The sequence below is a fragment of the Scylla paramamosain genome, chromosome 6, assembly GCF_035594125.1.
Source record: "Scylla paramamosain isolate STU-SP2022 chromosome 6, ASM3559412v1, whole genome shotgun sequence".
Taxonomy (NCBI): Eukaryota; Metazoa; Arthropoda; class Malacostraca; order Decapoda; family Portunidae; genus Scylla; species Scylla paramamosain.
The window spans coordinates 3,655,161-3,671,111 of NC_087156.1; the positions used below are offsets into that span (position 1 = coordinate 3,655,161).

Sequence of the window (15,951 nt, forward strand, 5' to 3'; positions counted from 1 at the left end):
GAAATTTAACTAAATTTAATGACTAGAATGCTATTTGGCTTACATGAAAGGTCACTTTTTTCAGATCTATTGCAGATTACAGAACTTCAAATAATGTCTGCAAATTATATATTTTCATCATTACATATTGTACTTAATTTTCTATACTATAGCTGCCTGGTTATATGAGATTAATAATTTGCAACGATCATAATGTTTGTATCATGCATCATTAATTGCTTTATCATAGTATATTCCACAAAAAACTAGATGAATAATGAGGGAAAACAAGTCTTAGGGTAATCTATCACTGAGAAGTGAAAACAACAATAACACTATCACTTCTTAAACAACACAAAATTTTCTATTCAGATCACCAGCCTTTGGTTACAAATGGATGTGTCATGACTCACACACTTTCACTCCTTCTTGCAAGTATCTATCAGTATGTTTCTACTCTCATCCTCATCTTAAATTTCTTCACTTGTTTCCTTCAATACATTCAACTCATGAGACTTACATTCTTTCTCCACTAGACACCATTATTCCATCCTTTGCCACAGTATTTCTTATTCTTCTGGACAGTTGTTTCTGAGCACAGCAGATAATTCTCTCTATCCTATACAGTACCTCAAAAGATGCTACATAATTCTTAAATCCTTATGCTCATACTACGAGTACAATCAGATACATTTCATATCCATATAACAATAATAACAACCACAACTTTGTGCCTTTGTCCTTGGTTTCCTATTTCTTAATAGTCCCTGCATTATACTACACTCCCTTAATTTCCCTTGAATATGCCTTTTTTCTCCTATCCAAAAGTACTGTATTCAAACTTCACCCTAAGACAGACTAATTCTCATGTCAATGCACTCAAACATTTATGCAATATCTTATCAATAAACTGGTCATCATTATGGTACCTGATTTTATTTAAAAAAAAATAGCAAGCAGCAATCTATTATTTCTATTATTATTACTATTATTATTATTTTTTTTTTAACTTTTTAATAAGCATTTTTTTTTTTTTCAAGATTCTCACTGACCTCTCAGCTTTTTAACCCTCTTATGCACCAATAAATTTCATAAGTTTCCTTTCCAATACCTCTTCTGTTGGCAGGCATTTGTGGCCTCCCTATGTGCCTTGCAAAACATTGATTTGGAAGCAGTTTTCTTTCCTTTAAAACTCATAGGTAGGCATGTATTATGTATCACTAGATTCACAAGGAAATTATCTTTATGGTGATCACATAAAAAAATCACTAAAAAAGTAATTTCACTATTTTTTCGTAAAGAATAAATACAAAATAGGAAAAATGTTCACAACCTCGTAGCTCAGAACTTTTCTCCCAAGCATTCTGTGTGGTCAGAACTTTTCTCCCAAGCATTCTGTGTGGTACATCACCTAAATTGTCTTTACAATGGTACTATAGTCATTGTGACATGTCAATTAGATCTCAAGAAAAGAAAAAGAAAACTGAAATCAGCATTCATTTCAGATTACATACAGACAGCCTGAGTCAAAGGCTGAAACTGACAAATGATATAATGGTCAACCTATTCTGGGAAGCATCAGCATTGCCAATTCATTACTTTTATGAAACTTATGCTCATTTTTGACTTACCGATAACTGATGCACTTTCACCAGAAACTTCATTTCTAATTAATTTAAATAAGTTTTTTGATGCATTTGTGTGTCAGTGCAGTTCTGCATGAAGACATTTTGATGCACATGTGCATCTAGTGCATGGCAGGGTTAAAACAAATGTTACATAAATCAAACTGTCTCTAAGTTTCAAAACAAGACAAACATGAATGTGATAATAGGAAAATTAATTTAGTCCTTATGGAAAAAAAATATGAAAACTGAGGAGTACAAGAGAAAAGGTGGATTTAGAACTAGACAGGGATGATTAGATGAGATTTCCAATCTAGAAACTGACAGAAGCAAATTTTATGAAACGGAGACAGTAAGAAAATTAAGTGCATGAAGTATGTGGGAAATTATTAAATGATGTGAAAACATTTATCCATTATTGGGAGAAAAGGAAACTGGACAAAAGTTCCTGAGTTGATGGAAATGTGAGACAAGGATGAGTAATATCACCTTGGATGTTCATTTTGTTAATGCATGGAAATACAAGAGATATTTCTGAAAATGCTGGCAATGTTAGTATATAAATGTATATAAATAATGTTCATTGGAGCTCAGTGTGATTCTGTTTACAGTCAACTGACTACAATGCAAAAAATTCAAGAAATTTACAGAAGTTGATAAATGAGCTGAAACCTGTCAGAGGTGGAAAGTATAAGTTAAGTTTGAGAAATAAAAAAAATAAGTAATATATCTGCATTCAACATATTTAAACAGAGTTAAACAGAGTAAGAACTATGCATAATGTTATCTGTAATAATGCTATCATAACAATTTGTATAAGGAATAAATAGGGATTTGCATGAATGAAAGTAATAAGATCATTTGACAAAGGAAGGTGAGTAAGGATAGAGGTGAAGGAATTATGAACACTTACAGAGAGAGCCTGGCTGGGAAAAGACAGTGGTATGAACATCATGCTGCATGAGTGGAAAGATCCAAGGCTGACATGAAAGTGAGGCTTGGAAAGAGTGAGAGCTGAAGATCTTAGATCAGAGAACTGTTGAGGGATGGAATAGATGGTGGGATTAATTAAAGTGTAGATAGAAGGATATCTATTAATAGTGAAGGAATGAAATATACTGATACTGGTGAGACAACACCCTGAAATGCTCTGGTCACATGGAGAAGATGAAAGGGGAAAAGATGGAAACAAATAAATGGTACAAGTGCCATACATGCAAGAGAATGAATGGTACCTGTGAAATGGAAGGGCTTGTTGTTAAAGTCAAAGAGAGACAGAAGTGGGAGAATATAACGACTGGAGTTTGCACTGATTACGGACGGACGTAGTGAAGACTTTCCTGTGACCAGGTTTTTGATAGAGCTCCCACAAAGAAGTGTCAGAATATAGAGATATATGTATAAAATTGATATGTTATCTATCTAAACCAATCATCTCTGACTTATAACGATCCATTCTACCTCAGCATTTCATCATGTTATGATACATAAATTGAATAATAATTGAATTTAAAAAATATGCTTCAGATCTATAAAAGTTTCAAAATTTGTAGAAAATATTATTTTGATGAACCTATGATGACCTATAATAGAAATATATTTAGAGTACAAAAATGTCTAATACCAATACTAAGTATAGATATATTGTTGCATACAGCAAAGATGGGTATTAAGAAGTTATCAGTCATCTCAAATAATCTAAATTAGTGATCATTAGTTTTCATAAAACTTGATGGTTTCTAAAGAATATACTGATGTGATGTGAAGTGACTCATAAGTATGTATGTAACACTCAGTAATATATAATCAGCATTCCCTGGTAAGAAAGCCAAGCGTGGACTGTTTGGAGCTGTCACTGTGGCAGGGAAGTAGTGAGCACACATGCACACACCACCTGAAGAGTTCCCTTTCTGAATGCTACATGAAACTTGTCTTGATGGGATAACAATGAATGACTAATGGTAGTTTTTATGACTGGCTGTCTATATACCAACCCAACTTACTCCATAAGAGGGTTAGCTGAGACAAGATATCCACATGCATATTTCAATATTCACCACATTGACAAGAAAGGCACTGGCTGTATTATGGTACAGCATTGGTAAACATTTTCTGCCATGAAGCGCTAATGCAGAGAGGCCAAGGTATGCTACACATTGTGGTTGATGAGGATTGGTCCTCTCTTCTTTCAAGGCTTAGAGCAGTGATTCTCAAACTCTGTGCCACGGTGCAGAAGTGTGCTGTGACCATCCCCTAAGTGCACCTCATAACTTTCATGATAGGTATACACTACATGTGACTGTAGAGTTGGTGCACCAGCAAAGCCCAATATATATCATTAGTGTGCCACTAAGCAATAAAGTTTGAGAACCTCTGGCTTAGAGGCTAAGGTGTGAGGGAATGCTTGTGGGTGTGATGAAGATCATCACTATGAGTGCAGGGACATCCTGTCTCTTCTATCTCTCCTTGTGGGAAATGTTAGCCTGATATATACAGAGATAAATAAGATAGATTTGCCATAAATTTTCTTTACACATAGAATACATAATAAATCTTTGTATTACAACATATACAAAATTTAAGATGGCAATGTCCCAAGCAGCAGGTGATACAACAGTGGAGTGAAGGAGGGTTCTGAAAAAAAAATTAAAAACTTCTCTGTGAAGTGACATGGTCATAAAAAGTAAAGTGACCTCAAGGAAATCTTTTAATTTTCTCCAGAGTCTGTCTTTGATTGAGTAATAGATTTGTTGACATGAATATCACAGCACTTTGCAAGTTGTAAATGATTCAGTTAATTTCCTTGATATCACAAGCCATATGAATTACAGAACACCCTTCTTCCTTCAGTTAGAGAATGTGGCTCCACTTCTGCGAGTTTTCATAACCCATTGAGATATCTGGTTAGAGGAGAAGGGTGCCAAAATTAAAGCATTATGGCAGGACCATCCTTAAAAGAAAAAAACAATGGCCAAAATAGTCATGTTTTGATTTTCTGAATGCTTTACTACTGCTGTTCAAGTAGCAGACAGGGCAAGATGTACTTGATTCTGAAATGAGCAACTGAGTGTTGGTCTACAAACTCCTACATTAGTATTTATTTTGTGTTTTCATGTGAAGATATTTTTTGTGGCTAATGTAGGTAGGTTGATGGAATGCAGTGAAGAAATTTCCTACCATTAAAGTTATTCATACCTGTAAGAGTTACCTTCACTTGCACTTAAAATACATGCATGCATTTATAAGTTTTTAGTCATTGTTGTTGTCAGAAGTGTCTCCAATGGTTGTGCGGCAGAAGGGACAATGACCCTTCTGGAGGACCTGCAGAGTGTAGTCATCAGTGTGGAACATCTGCAAAAGATTAATTAAACAATTCAACTGTTCATGTCACTTAAAAAAAAAAAATAAATAAATAAATAAAAAAATAAATAAATAAATAAATGAATAATAATAAAAAAAAAAAAAAAATATATAAAAATCAAAGCCATATGAAATGACAATTGCAATATAGTTTCAGAAATAGATATTTAAACCAATATTCTATGACCTAGCTTACACTTTCATCAATATAACATTGTTTTCAGTGAATGTCAACCAGAAATTGGTAAACTGTCTTGTGTGTCTACTATGTTTCTCAATTAAGTATCTAAGTTACAGTAAAGATAACAAATATTACCTTATTACAGTGAACACAGAGAGTAATTGGCATGTCTGGCATAAAGTTCTTGTAGTACTGGAATCTGAGAGGTTTTGGCCAGCGACACACAATGACATCATGAGGCTCCATTGCTATCAGAGCTTTCCTGCCCACCGTCACTGGCTGGTACTCTGAGCCTCCCTGGCAGGGTGAGGGAGGGACTTTCATTACATAATATACTGTAAAAGCAAATAGGTGTTAAGATAAGACAGTCAAGGCTGACCAGCATCCATCTGGGCCTTGATTACTTCCGACTTGATTAGTGTCATGTTCTTAATGAATGCCTTGTCATGAGTTGAATCCTATTTCTTCTTTTCAATAACATGCCAAGGAGTCTGGCCAAGTACACAAAAAATGAAAGAAAAAATATGATGTTCCTCAAAAATTTAACTATAGGAGATTCCAAATTTAAAGCAGCTGAATTCCACAGGAATTCTGCCCTTTAGATTTCTTTTTTTTTGTGTGTGTGTTTCAGAGCACAACTAATTAAAAGTATCAAAAGCTGTTACTTTTTTTCAATGAGTACATAATTCATCCTTGAGTGCATCACATTTCACCCCACTTGGCCACTTCACATCCCACATCATCTCATTCTTGCCTCTTTCATACACACCATGACCACGTCAGTCTGACAGTACAGGTTTATGATTCGCTAAAAATCCTGTGATATACAAATCTGGAACAATGGTGATCTATAATGAACACCATGGCTTAGATTTTTTTCAAAACTACAATTTTTATTGTTCTGAAGAAAATTCTTATACTCACATAAAAGTTCATCAGATTAGCAGTGAATGGATCATCACTTGGCTCGCCGTGTGAGGGAGAGCCATCAAAGGTGAGAGCCTCTGCAGTGCCTGAGTCTGAACGTTTCCAGTGGTTATCTTCCTCTTCATCATAGCTGCCTCCTTTTGAGTCACTGCCATCCCTCGAATCACTCCCTCCAGATTGTTGGATAAGGTGTAGAGCGTCCTCATCAGATATTCCCTCCTCCAGCACAAATTCAACAACTGGTAAGATTTCTGTCCAGTGTAAAAATAAACTTATTTAATTGATATATATATATATATATATATATATATATATATATATATATATATATATATATATATATATATATATATATATATATATATATATATATATATATATATATATATATATATATATATATATATATATATATATATATATATATATATATATATATATATATATATATATATATATATATATATATATTTTTTTTTTTTTTGGAACCTCAGTTACAGAACATCTCCCTTTTCGAACAACTCCGTTTTTTAACAAAATTTTTAACTCATAATTGCTTCGGTTGCTGTACCATAATTCGGTTTTCAAACAAAGTTACTTGATTTCAAGTACCATACGACGTAGCAAAAGCTGTCATTTATCACTAATTTATAGCTTCTATAAATATTTTCTTCATTTTTATATATTTGGAGGAGAGACACAGAAGGCAAGACAGTAATTCAATCTTTGAAAAAAGTTAAATGCATTCCTGTGGAGTAAGTCAAAAGAACCTCAATGTAAACAAAACAAAGTTTGGCACTCTGGAATAATCCTGATCCTCCCGTGGCTCATTCTATGACCCACAATGCCATCACTATTGCACAACTGCATTTTCCCAGTAGCTTTTCCCAGCAGCAAGATGTCTAAGTGTTATGATCATCTTCATTTTGGCAGTTAGTGGGTTGCTCCACTGTCACTCTCTAAGGCTTCCCTCACTTGATCAGTGACAAAGAGAAAGCCTGCTTGGTCTAAACAATATCTTTTGATGATTCTGTGTCACTAAGTCCATTCAATACATCATTTCTGGATAAAAAATTCTAAGCTGGAGATGTTGTGGAGTGGCCATCTTAGCAGTGGGAGCATTGGTCATTACCCACTAAGACAGGGTGGTCGGGTGTCTGTGGGGGAAATAGTTTTGGTTTTCAAACATTTCTGATTTCAAATAGCATTCTGGAACAAATTAAGTTAAAAAACTGAAGTTCCACTGTGTGTGTGTGTGTGTGTGTGTGTGTGTGTGTATATATATATTATATATATATATATATATATATATATATATATATATATATATATATATATATATATATATATATATATATATATATATATATATATATATATATATATATATATATATATATATATATATATATATATATATATATATATATATATATATATATATATATATATATATATATATATATATATATATATATATATATATATATATATATATATATATATATATATATATATATATATATATATATATATATATATATATATATATATATATAATTTCTTTTCATGCTTCATTGTAAGTTAATACCAAAGCATGACAGTGAATATCACACATGACTTTATTTTTTTTCAACTAATATTCTCTTCTAGCACATTTAGTTACATATTAAATAAAAGAAAAATCTTCAGCAAACCCCTCTTACTGTGCATGTCTTACCAGCAATGCATCCCAACAAATGTCTTACTAACAAATACAGAGAGGAAAGTGTTGAAGTTAAAACATATGTTCACATTCACAACCAATCACAATTACATGCATCCCCTCACACCTTAGCCTCTAGGTCCATTATTTCTACAAACCACAGCCTTACCAAAAGACACAAAAGAATAAACAAATGCATGGCAACAATTGACACACTGGTTGCCATTATTGTTGACAAGTGGGTTGGTTGTGGAGCAGCGATAGCACAATGGCTGGTGCTCCTCATTGTCGTGGAAAGGCTTGGCCCGAATCTTGAGTGCTGCTAATTCAACATCTTCCTGTAAGGGTAAAGGAAATCATTTGTTCATGGGTGACTGTTTAACATACCTGTACATAAACTGGTCAATCTTTGCAGTATGGAACAGGAGAGCTCTATGGCCCTCAAGTAAAGTAGTAGTTTACTGTAAAGGTTTTGCTTTATAAATGTGTGTGTGTGATTTTTCCAATCTTGAATATCATGGACTTTCTGCTAATATTTGTTAAATAATCTTTGCAATGAAGTGAAATTTGAAACATGAAAAACGTGGATGCTTTAGCCTAGTCAGCAAGAACCTTAGTAAGAAACAAATTTTAAGGTAATATAAAGTGATTACCTGAAATCTCTGGGGAACGCGCAGAGTTTGTAGCTTATCCAGCACATAACGAGCAAGCTTGTAAGCTTCCAGGTTCCTTGCCTGCTTTGAGAGGGTATACAAGGTGGAGCTAGGAATTTATTAAGGAATTAGAAGACAAAAGCTACAAAAATCTAGAACACCTAACATAATCTACATAAAGTTCAGCATTACTTACACTATTCTCTTCAAATCCTATACTTTTGAAAGTTTATTATGAAGATATAGTATGATAAGATCTGAGATGCCTATGCATAAACTGAGAACAAACTAAGTTACTGGACAACCATAAACAACATAAAAGGCCTAAAAATACATTTTGGATGCTGTAAGAAATCAAACTTACTCACTTTGTCTCAAATATGTTTGGTGCAGGCATTACCACTATACAGTGGTGGCTTAGAGTATCAAGAGCTTGAGACAGCAGCCAAAATACAATAACTGTTCTGATGTGATATGAAGACTGAGCACATGAAATCAAAATAAAATATTTTTAACTGACCTCACAAGAAATATAAAGACTAACAGTGGATCACAAGCCTATTACTGAAATACTGGCTGGTCTGGCAAAATGGTTGTCCCAGCAAGGCTCTGGGACCAAAGGAGACGGTAAATTAATGAGTATCTACATAATCAAAATAGCATAAAGGTATGGAATATGCAACCCCCAAAATTGCTGTTTTCAAGGATACAATTTGGAGATGCCTGTGGGCTGTGCAGTCATCAGCTCATGCATCAGGAACCTGGAGATATTGAACAAGGCCTCAGGCATGTAGGCAGTGAAGGGTTCATCCTGTACACAGAGAAACCATGGAGCAAAGATAACATAACAGTATAGTCTCTATTCTAAGTTCATATGAATTCTAAGAAGGAAATCCATACAGTGATCAAATAAAGCCTCTAAGGTCTGGCAAATTACTGATAATTATCATTACATCTAAGATAAGACTTCATTAATTCAAAAAGATATCTGAACAATACAAAAAATAGCTACAAGTAGCAGATACACTTTGAGTAAAATAATAAAGTTTGTGCCAAAAAGATAAGTCTCAACATGGAATAGAGTAAATCAGCCAACACATTTACCATGTAACGTTGAATAGTATGATACACATAGTACATTGACGCCTTCTTCTGGTAGTCACTAAACTTGGTCATCATGGCACTATATTCCTCTTCACTGAAAGAGGTCATAAACACATGTAAATCAGTCATTATGGTAAGTGTCTTAAGAAAGGTTACATGCGTGCTATTATCAATACAGTATCTTGCCTTCTGCTGATTAGCTCTAATCCTATTCCCAAGAATCACTGACCAAAGTACTTACATGTTTATATATTGAATGTTTTCTTTATCAACTCTCTTCAGACTAGAGCAGGGGAGAAAAGATTAAAAGAACTGTTAAAGATACATAGTTCTGTCTTAAGTCATGACTGGAGCTGAGTTCACAATAATAATTTTTTCTTTCCATGAGTGAATTCCTTACAAAGTATAAAACCATCATAAAGATTCCTTGCACAAATCTAAATACAATAAATCTCAGGAGGTAGATATATGACAGTGGTAATTATTCACATGGTATTTTCAAATGCATGCTAGCAAAGACAAAAGGTTGTGTATGGAGGTGTATGCTTGTAAGTGCTGTTGTATGTTTTCCTTAAATGCATGCCAAACACAATCTGGCAGTTTGAGGTATATGTTTATGCATGAAGATGGACACAAAGAGTAGGAAATGCTGCATCTTGATGGTGATGTGGATGACTTGCAATGCTAGCCACTGATGTCTAGTGGGAGAAGATGACACAACCACATCCATGCTGATGCTGAGCAACCCTATGAATCCAAACATGTGATAAACAACATGGATGAAAATACTTTGAGTGTCTAACCACTGCATCTACCATGCCGCTGGTTCACCATGTGAAAGCACCTTGTGAGAGTAAGGCCTTGTGAACTATCTCTCTGACAGTGTGGGAGTAATGAGAGTTAAATCAAGGCTTTCATAAATCACAATCAGAAAATGTAATTGGAATGCCTAATACCAAAAACTACAGTTCATTTCCCAGAATGGTATTAAGATACATATACAGAAAAATAATGCAGCACAAGTGAATGCTTACTTCTCAGCTGCTAGGTCCAGACACTGCATGGCCAGCATCCAGTAGTAGTAACCAGCATCATCAAACCTGTTTTCATTTACAGCATTCATTGTGAGTTGTTCTAGCACCCTGAAGGCCTCCTCTGGTTTGCCAGCCTTATGGAAAGCTGTCATAAGGATATTTCATGAGTTTAAATATGTTGTGAATACTTATTGCAAAACATTCAGAGAAGACTAAATGTTTCTGAGTAACACAATCTTACCTCAACACCACTGTGATCTTATAATTTGCTAAAACACAGAATCTATAAATAATGCAAAAATACCCAGTTTGTTTGCTTTTAATTCATATGAAGTACCATCCTGCATTATATCTTAAATTAAAGCTCTTACCTTTCTGTGCCTGTAGAAACTTGTCTTGTTCAGCCAAAGATGTGGCATAGGGAACATAGACCAGCTGCCGGTACTCTGGGTGCTTCTCTGCCCACACAAAGGCCTCCTCCCAGTCTTGCACCTCCACATAAAGCTCTATCACACTCTGCATCTCTCCCATTTTTCTGTTATAAAATTAGTATAACTTTGTAGCATTGTATAAACCTGAAAACTGATGTCTTTCAGAAATATGTACCAAACAATATAGTCGGGTACACGACAACGAACATGATTCGTTCCAATGAAGCATTTGTTATGGCAAATGTGTGTTATGGTGACTGAAGAACCTATGGGAAAAAATTAATTGTTTCCAGGGAACCAGAAAATTATATAGAAATTCCACAAAAAAAAAAAAAAAGCACATTTGCACTACTGCATCTGAGATAACTTTCTCCCCCACCTCTCTCTCTCTCTCTCTCTCTCTCTTTCTCTCTCTCTCTCTCTCTGAAAGTAATAATAATCCAAAGGATTGCTAAATAGAATGAGACTGATTGAGAATGAAAATAGAATTATGTATAAGAGAGCGAGAAAAATGAGAAAGGATAAAGCAAAAATGACATAAAATGAATGAGAGAGAGAGAGAGAGAGAGAGAGAGAGAGAGAGAGAGAGAGAGAGAGAGAGAGAGAGAGAGAGAGAGAGAGAGAGAGAGAGAGAGAGAGAGAGAGAGAGAGAGAGAGAGAGAGAGAGAGAGAGAGAGAGAGAGAGAGAGAGAGAGAGGTATCACTCCCTAGTCCCTTATCTCTGACAGGGGAGGTGACAGGAAGGGAGGTTTGACACAAGACAAAAAAAGGGAGAGGAAAGGAAAAAAGGGAGGAAGAGACAGGTGGTGGATGGGTGAGCAGCAGCTCGCACAGCTGGTGAGTTAATCTTGCAAGTTTTAGTTTGTTATTCCCATTAAATTTTTATTAAAATTTCAGTGCTTGCATGAGTGGCGAGTTCATTATGCCAGTTTTGGTTCGTTATTCCAACTGAATATTTATTAAAATTTCAGTGCATTATTGAAGTCGTACGTTATAATGACCGTGTGTTGTCATGTACCCTACTGTACTTGCAAACATATTCTCTAATTTAGAGTATAATTTTTAAAGATGACATCCAGCAAAGAAGGAATGGAGTAGATAAAATCTTCAGTGCTTCTAGTTTTACTTTTTGCTTATTAAAATGGTTTGTAGCTGCTCAAATGAAGTGACTGCCATGCTGTCACTGCCAGTCATAAAGTTAAGACCCTCCAGTTAACAGATTATTTATGATATTCCAGTCAAAGTGATCCTCTAAAAATTTAACTCCTAAAGATGAAAGTCTAACCAGAACTTGAGAGTTACACTGCATTATCTACTTCAGTACACTCATGGATAGCAATTGCAATCATACCATGCAAAGAGCAACCCTCTCTTTCATTCCATTTCTACCTACAAGTAATTGAATAACTATTAAAACATCACTGCTAGTAGAACTAATGTGTTGACAATCATAACGTAAATGAATTTCATAGTAAATTTAGTCAATAGTCATATTGTGCACAATTACATGATGATGTTCATTTATGGATAATAAAAATTGTTGTAGTACTTATTTGACTCAAAACTCAACCTTACCTATGTCCTCTTTTGGTATTACTTTACAACTAAAACCATCATCAGCCAATCTAGTAAAGATGTATATGAGAAAATAAGTTAATGTAGTCTAGGAATGTATTATCTCAGCTTCCCAATGTTCCATTAAAACAGTTTATGATACATACTTGTACATTTCTGCAGCATAGGTGAGGGAGTTGAGACGGCGCAGGTGTTCTGCACACAAGTTCAGGGTCTGCCGATCAGCCTTATCAGTCTTGCGGCCAACATCCAGCAGCCTGCATATACCCTCAGTGGTTAACAAAGCTACTGAATATGACTGCCTTAACAGCTTATTTTAAACATTCTGATTAACATTTCAACAAATTCAACTTCAGTGGTTTCATTAGTGCAAGAAACTTAAAAACTATTCATTAACACTTTCATGACTTTAAAATGTCCTCAGGAATCATACAGATAAGATGTCTCTATTAAGTTATGAAAGACACCTCACCATTACAAAGTTCAGTCCTCTCACCTTCCTCTTTTCTAACATGAAATCTTCCAACACTCTCTTTTGTCATTACACAAGGAATAATCATATCTGACCTTATTCTTAAAAATCCACTGTGTCATCTGTTCTTGTGTATTCTCATCTCAGAGTTCTGCATTCTACCATTTCTATCACAATACAATCCATTCATTTCTTCTTGCTTCACCTTGCATATAAAAAAAGTACTACCAGCAAATCAGCACAAGATGGAAGGGACATACTGAAGCAGGATTTATTGAAGGATTTCGTACTTACATGTCTACCCAGCCATTTTCTCCCATGATTTCAATAGCCTTGTGAGTTTCTCCAGCAGACAGGTACATCTCTGCTGCTGCCCGAGGCTCATTGATGTTTCGAGCCCAGTCTGCCTTCTTCCTGATCAACTGCTTTCTGTCCACAGTCTCATCAGAACCAAGATACTCCTGTGTAAATTATTAATACAGATGAGCATTTCTAAATATATCTTGCTTTGTGTGGTAAAGACCATTTCTGGTCTGGAGAAAACACACACACACACACACACACACACACACACACACACATGCACACACACAGACACGGTGTCTGTGGTTAGCACATTGAACTCACAAACAGGGAAGTCTCAGGAGCAGAGAGGCAGATGGATGAGCCTCTTAATGTTCACCTAGCAGGAAGTAGATACAAGATGTTAGCTGAGGGATTGTGACTTTATTGTCCTGGTATGTGGTGTGCAAGAGGTCTCAGACCTACTCAAAGATCAGCTCTATTATCTCAGACCTCTTTCCATTGGAAAATGGCTGTGTCACAAGACCAGCAAACAACTGTTGGTGAATGACATACACACATTCACACTTTGGATTCCTAGCCTTCTGTTCCTACAAGGAGGCAAAGTCAAAACTCCTCAGCTTTTGTCCTGTATCAATTCAATATTTGGTGAACCAGGCATACAGTGTAGAAATAGATAAACCCATTTTGTCTTTACCTGGTCCAGGATTTAAATCCATGCCATCTGTACTAGCCATTACACCACTGGACCAAATACTTAAGGCATATACATTTTCATGCATATTTTTAAATGTAATGAAATACTGAAGTACTGAATGGTTCAAACATTGCTTTAAGGTTATTTAGTTTATCACCATCTAACAATGGGGACACATTCCTGGATCACTGAGAAACTGATTCTTAACTGGTATGAATAAGCAAACATTATAAGATGTGCTTCAGACATCCTATAAGATACATTTCCATTTTCTTCTACAATTCTAAATTATGTAACAGGAGAAAAATAGGGTGCATCCCTCATGAAGAGAATAAATTGATTACCAGTAATTATTTTCAGATGACAAAGCTGTCTTTAGCAGCACATGAAAGTAATAAGAATTTGGTAAAAACTTGGGAGTCAGTAAGAGGAGACTGAAAGTTCATGCAGTAGAAAAGAAGGTATGATGTACTATTATCAAAATTTAAGATGCTCTGATATTTCTCTGATTAGAGTTGGTCTGACAGTGAGGTAATGGCATATGAAAATAAGTTTGGTGAACAGAGCAATTCTGGGGCCACTGAGGTAGTCTGGTCACGAGGAACAATGGACTGAGTTACTAAAATAATGTTCAGATATACAACCACTAGCATACAATGGGGTGATGATGTAAGAGATTATTTTTATTTACCTGTGCCAGATCAAACATTCTGAGATCTGTGTACATATTCATGGCTGCTTGGTCCTTGCCACATCTGTGGTACAGCTTGGCAGCTTCAGAAAATTTGCCTTCATATGCCAAAATATCTGCCAGAAATATGTTGTTATCAATCTCTCCTTTGTGTTGTCGATCCTGAGGGAAGAAGTAATTATAGATCAATATTTACTGTATATGCATAATAGGCTGAGATCCTCTTTAAAGGAAGATGGCCCATTATGGGAACAACATACTGAGGCCTCCTATCTATAAATTTTCCATAATATTTGTAGGAAATGGTGGTATGCCTAAGGCTAAAAACAGTGAAGCCCATTCATGTGACATTACCTCAATTGAGTTTATCAATTCTAGGTATCGTAGATTCTTCACTCTTGTAAATGCCTTCTTCCCAATGTTATATTCCAAGCCTTGAAGAGCTGCTTTGGCCAATGCTTCCCAGTCTCCATCAGTGACACCCAGACATGCAATTTCATATGCCTCTCTGTGGAAGGTACACACAGAAACATTAATTATGTAGAAGTGTGGCAACCTGAAGACACAATGATTACTGTTAGAAACACTCATGTCAATGCAAGGAAGGTTGGAGTGTATATGTGGCACCACCTGCTCTAATGAGATATGCAGCACAGACAAAAAATTGAGAAAATAGCATTTAAAAGTCCTGCTCACCATACACTCCAACCCTGAGCTTAAGTGAGGCAAGTGACCATACTTGGCATGAGCCTCAGAAATGTCAAAAGCCCATTGGCCAGGAGGTGGTGATTCACCTATGCCCTGATTGGTCACTGCGCCTCTCTCATGTGCTTAGCTTTCTCCAGCACGGAACATCCTGCTGTGTGGTCTACGAGAGAAAAAGTGGGCTTTTTGTTAGATCTTGACATTATAAACTTGAGCTTTGGACTTTCAGAATATGTTGGTTACCTCATAAGAGAGAATGAGTCAGACTATTCATTGCATGTGAGAACTGAATTTCCACGTGGGTGTTACTTACCTCACTTCAGCAGGGCATGACACACATCAGATTACAACACCTAGTTAAATAAAAGCTAAATATGGTGAATGAATTTAAATACTTCACTATCGCCAACATCATCAGCATCACCAGAATGTTTATCATCATTGTCATCATTACATTTCCTGGGGCACAGTAGAATGAATGTGTGTGACAGAAGCAAATGGAAAGCAGC

General features: G+C 35.4%; 1 protein-coding gene across 2 annotated transcripts in view; it reads right to left on the minus strand.

Annotated features, from left to right (window-relative positions):
* Positions 1-15,951, minus strand: part of LOC135101221 (intraflagellar transport protein 122 homolog) — a 28,234-nt gene continuing 12,283 nt past the window's right edge. The window contains exons 15-28 of one of the 2 annotated variants that reach the window (XR_010269163.1): positions 15,092-15,245; positions 14,738-14,899; positions 13,341-13,507; positions 12,721-12,831; positions 10,940-11,103; positions 10,569-10,713; positions 9,535-9,628; positions 9,141-9,241; positions 8,431-8,539; positions 7,947-8,115; positions 6,070-6,323; positions 5,281-5,442; positions 4,800-4,955; positions 1-4,238 (exon numbers count right to left, since the gene is read on the minus strand). Coding sequence is in view for 1 of the 2 variants with exons in the window: in XM_064004849.1 (XP_063860919.1) it covers positions 4,854-4,955; positions 5,281-5,442; positions 6,070-6,323; positions 7,947-8,115; positions 8,431-8,539; positions 9,141-9,241; positions 9,535-9,628; positions 10,569-10,713; positions 10,940-11,103; positions 12,721-12,831; positions 13,341-13,507; positions 14,738-14,899; positions 15,092-15,245 (1,894 nt within the window). In the remaining variant the exon portion in view is untranslated. Of the gene's footprint in view, positions 4,956-5,280; positions 5,443-6,069; positions 6,324-7,946; positions 8,116-8,430; positions 8,540-9,140; positions 9,242-9,534; positions 9,629-10,568; positions 10,714-10,939; positions 11,104-12,720; positions 12,832-13,340; positions 13,508-14,737; positions 14,900-15,091; positions 15,246-15,951 lie in introns of both variants that reach the window. The other variant, XM_064004849.1, reaches the window with a different exon arrangement.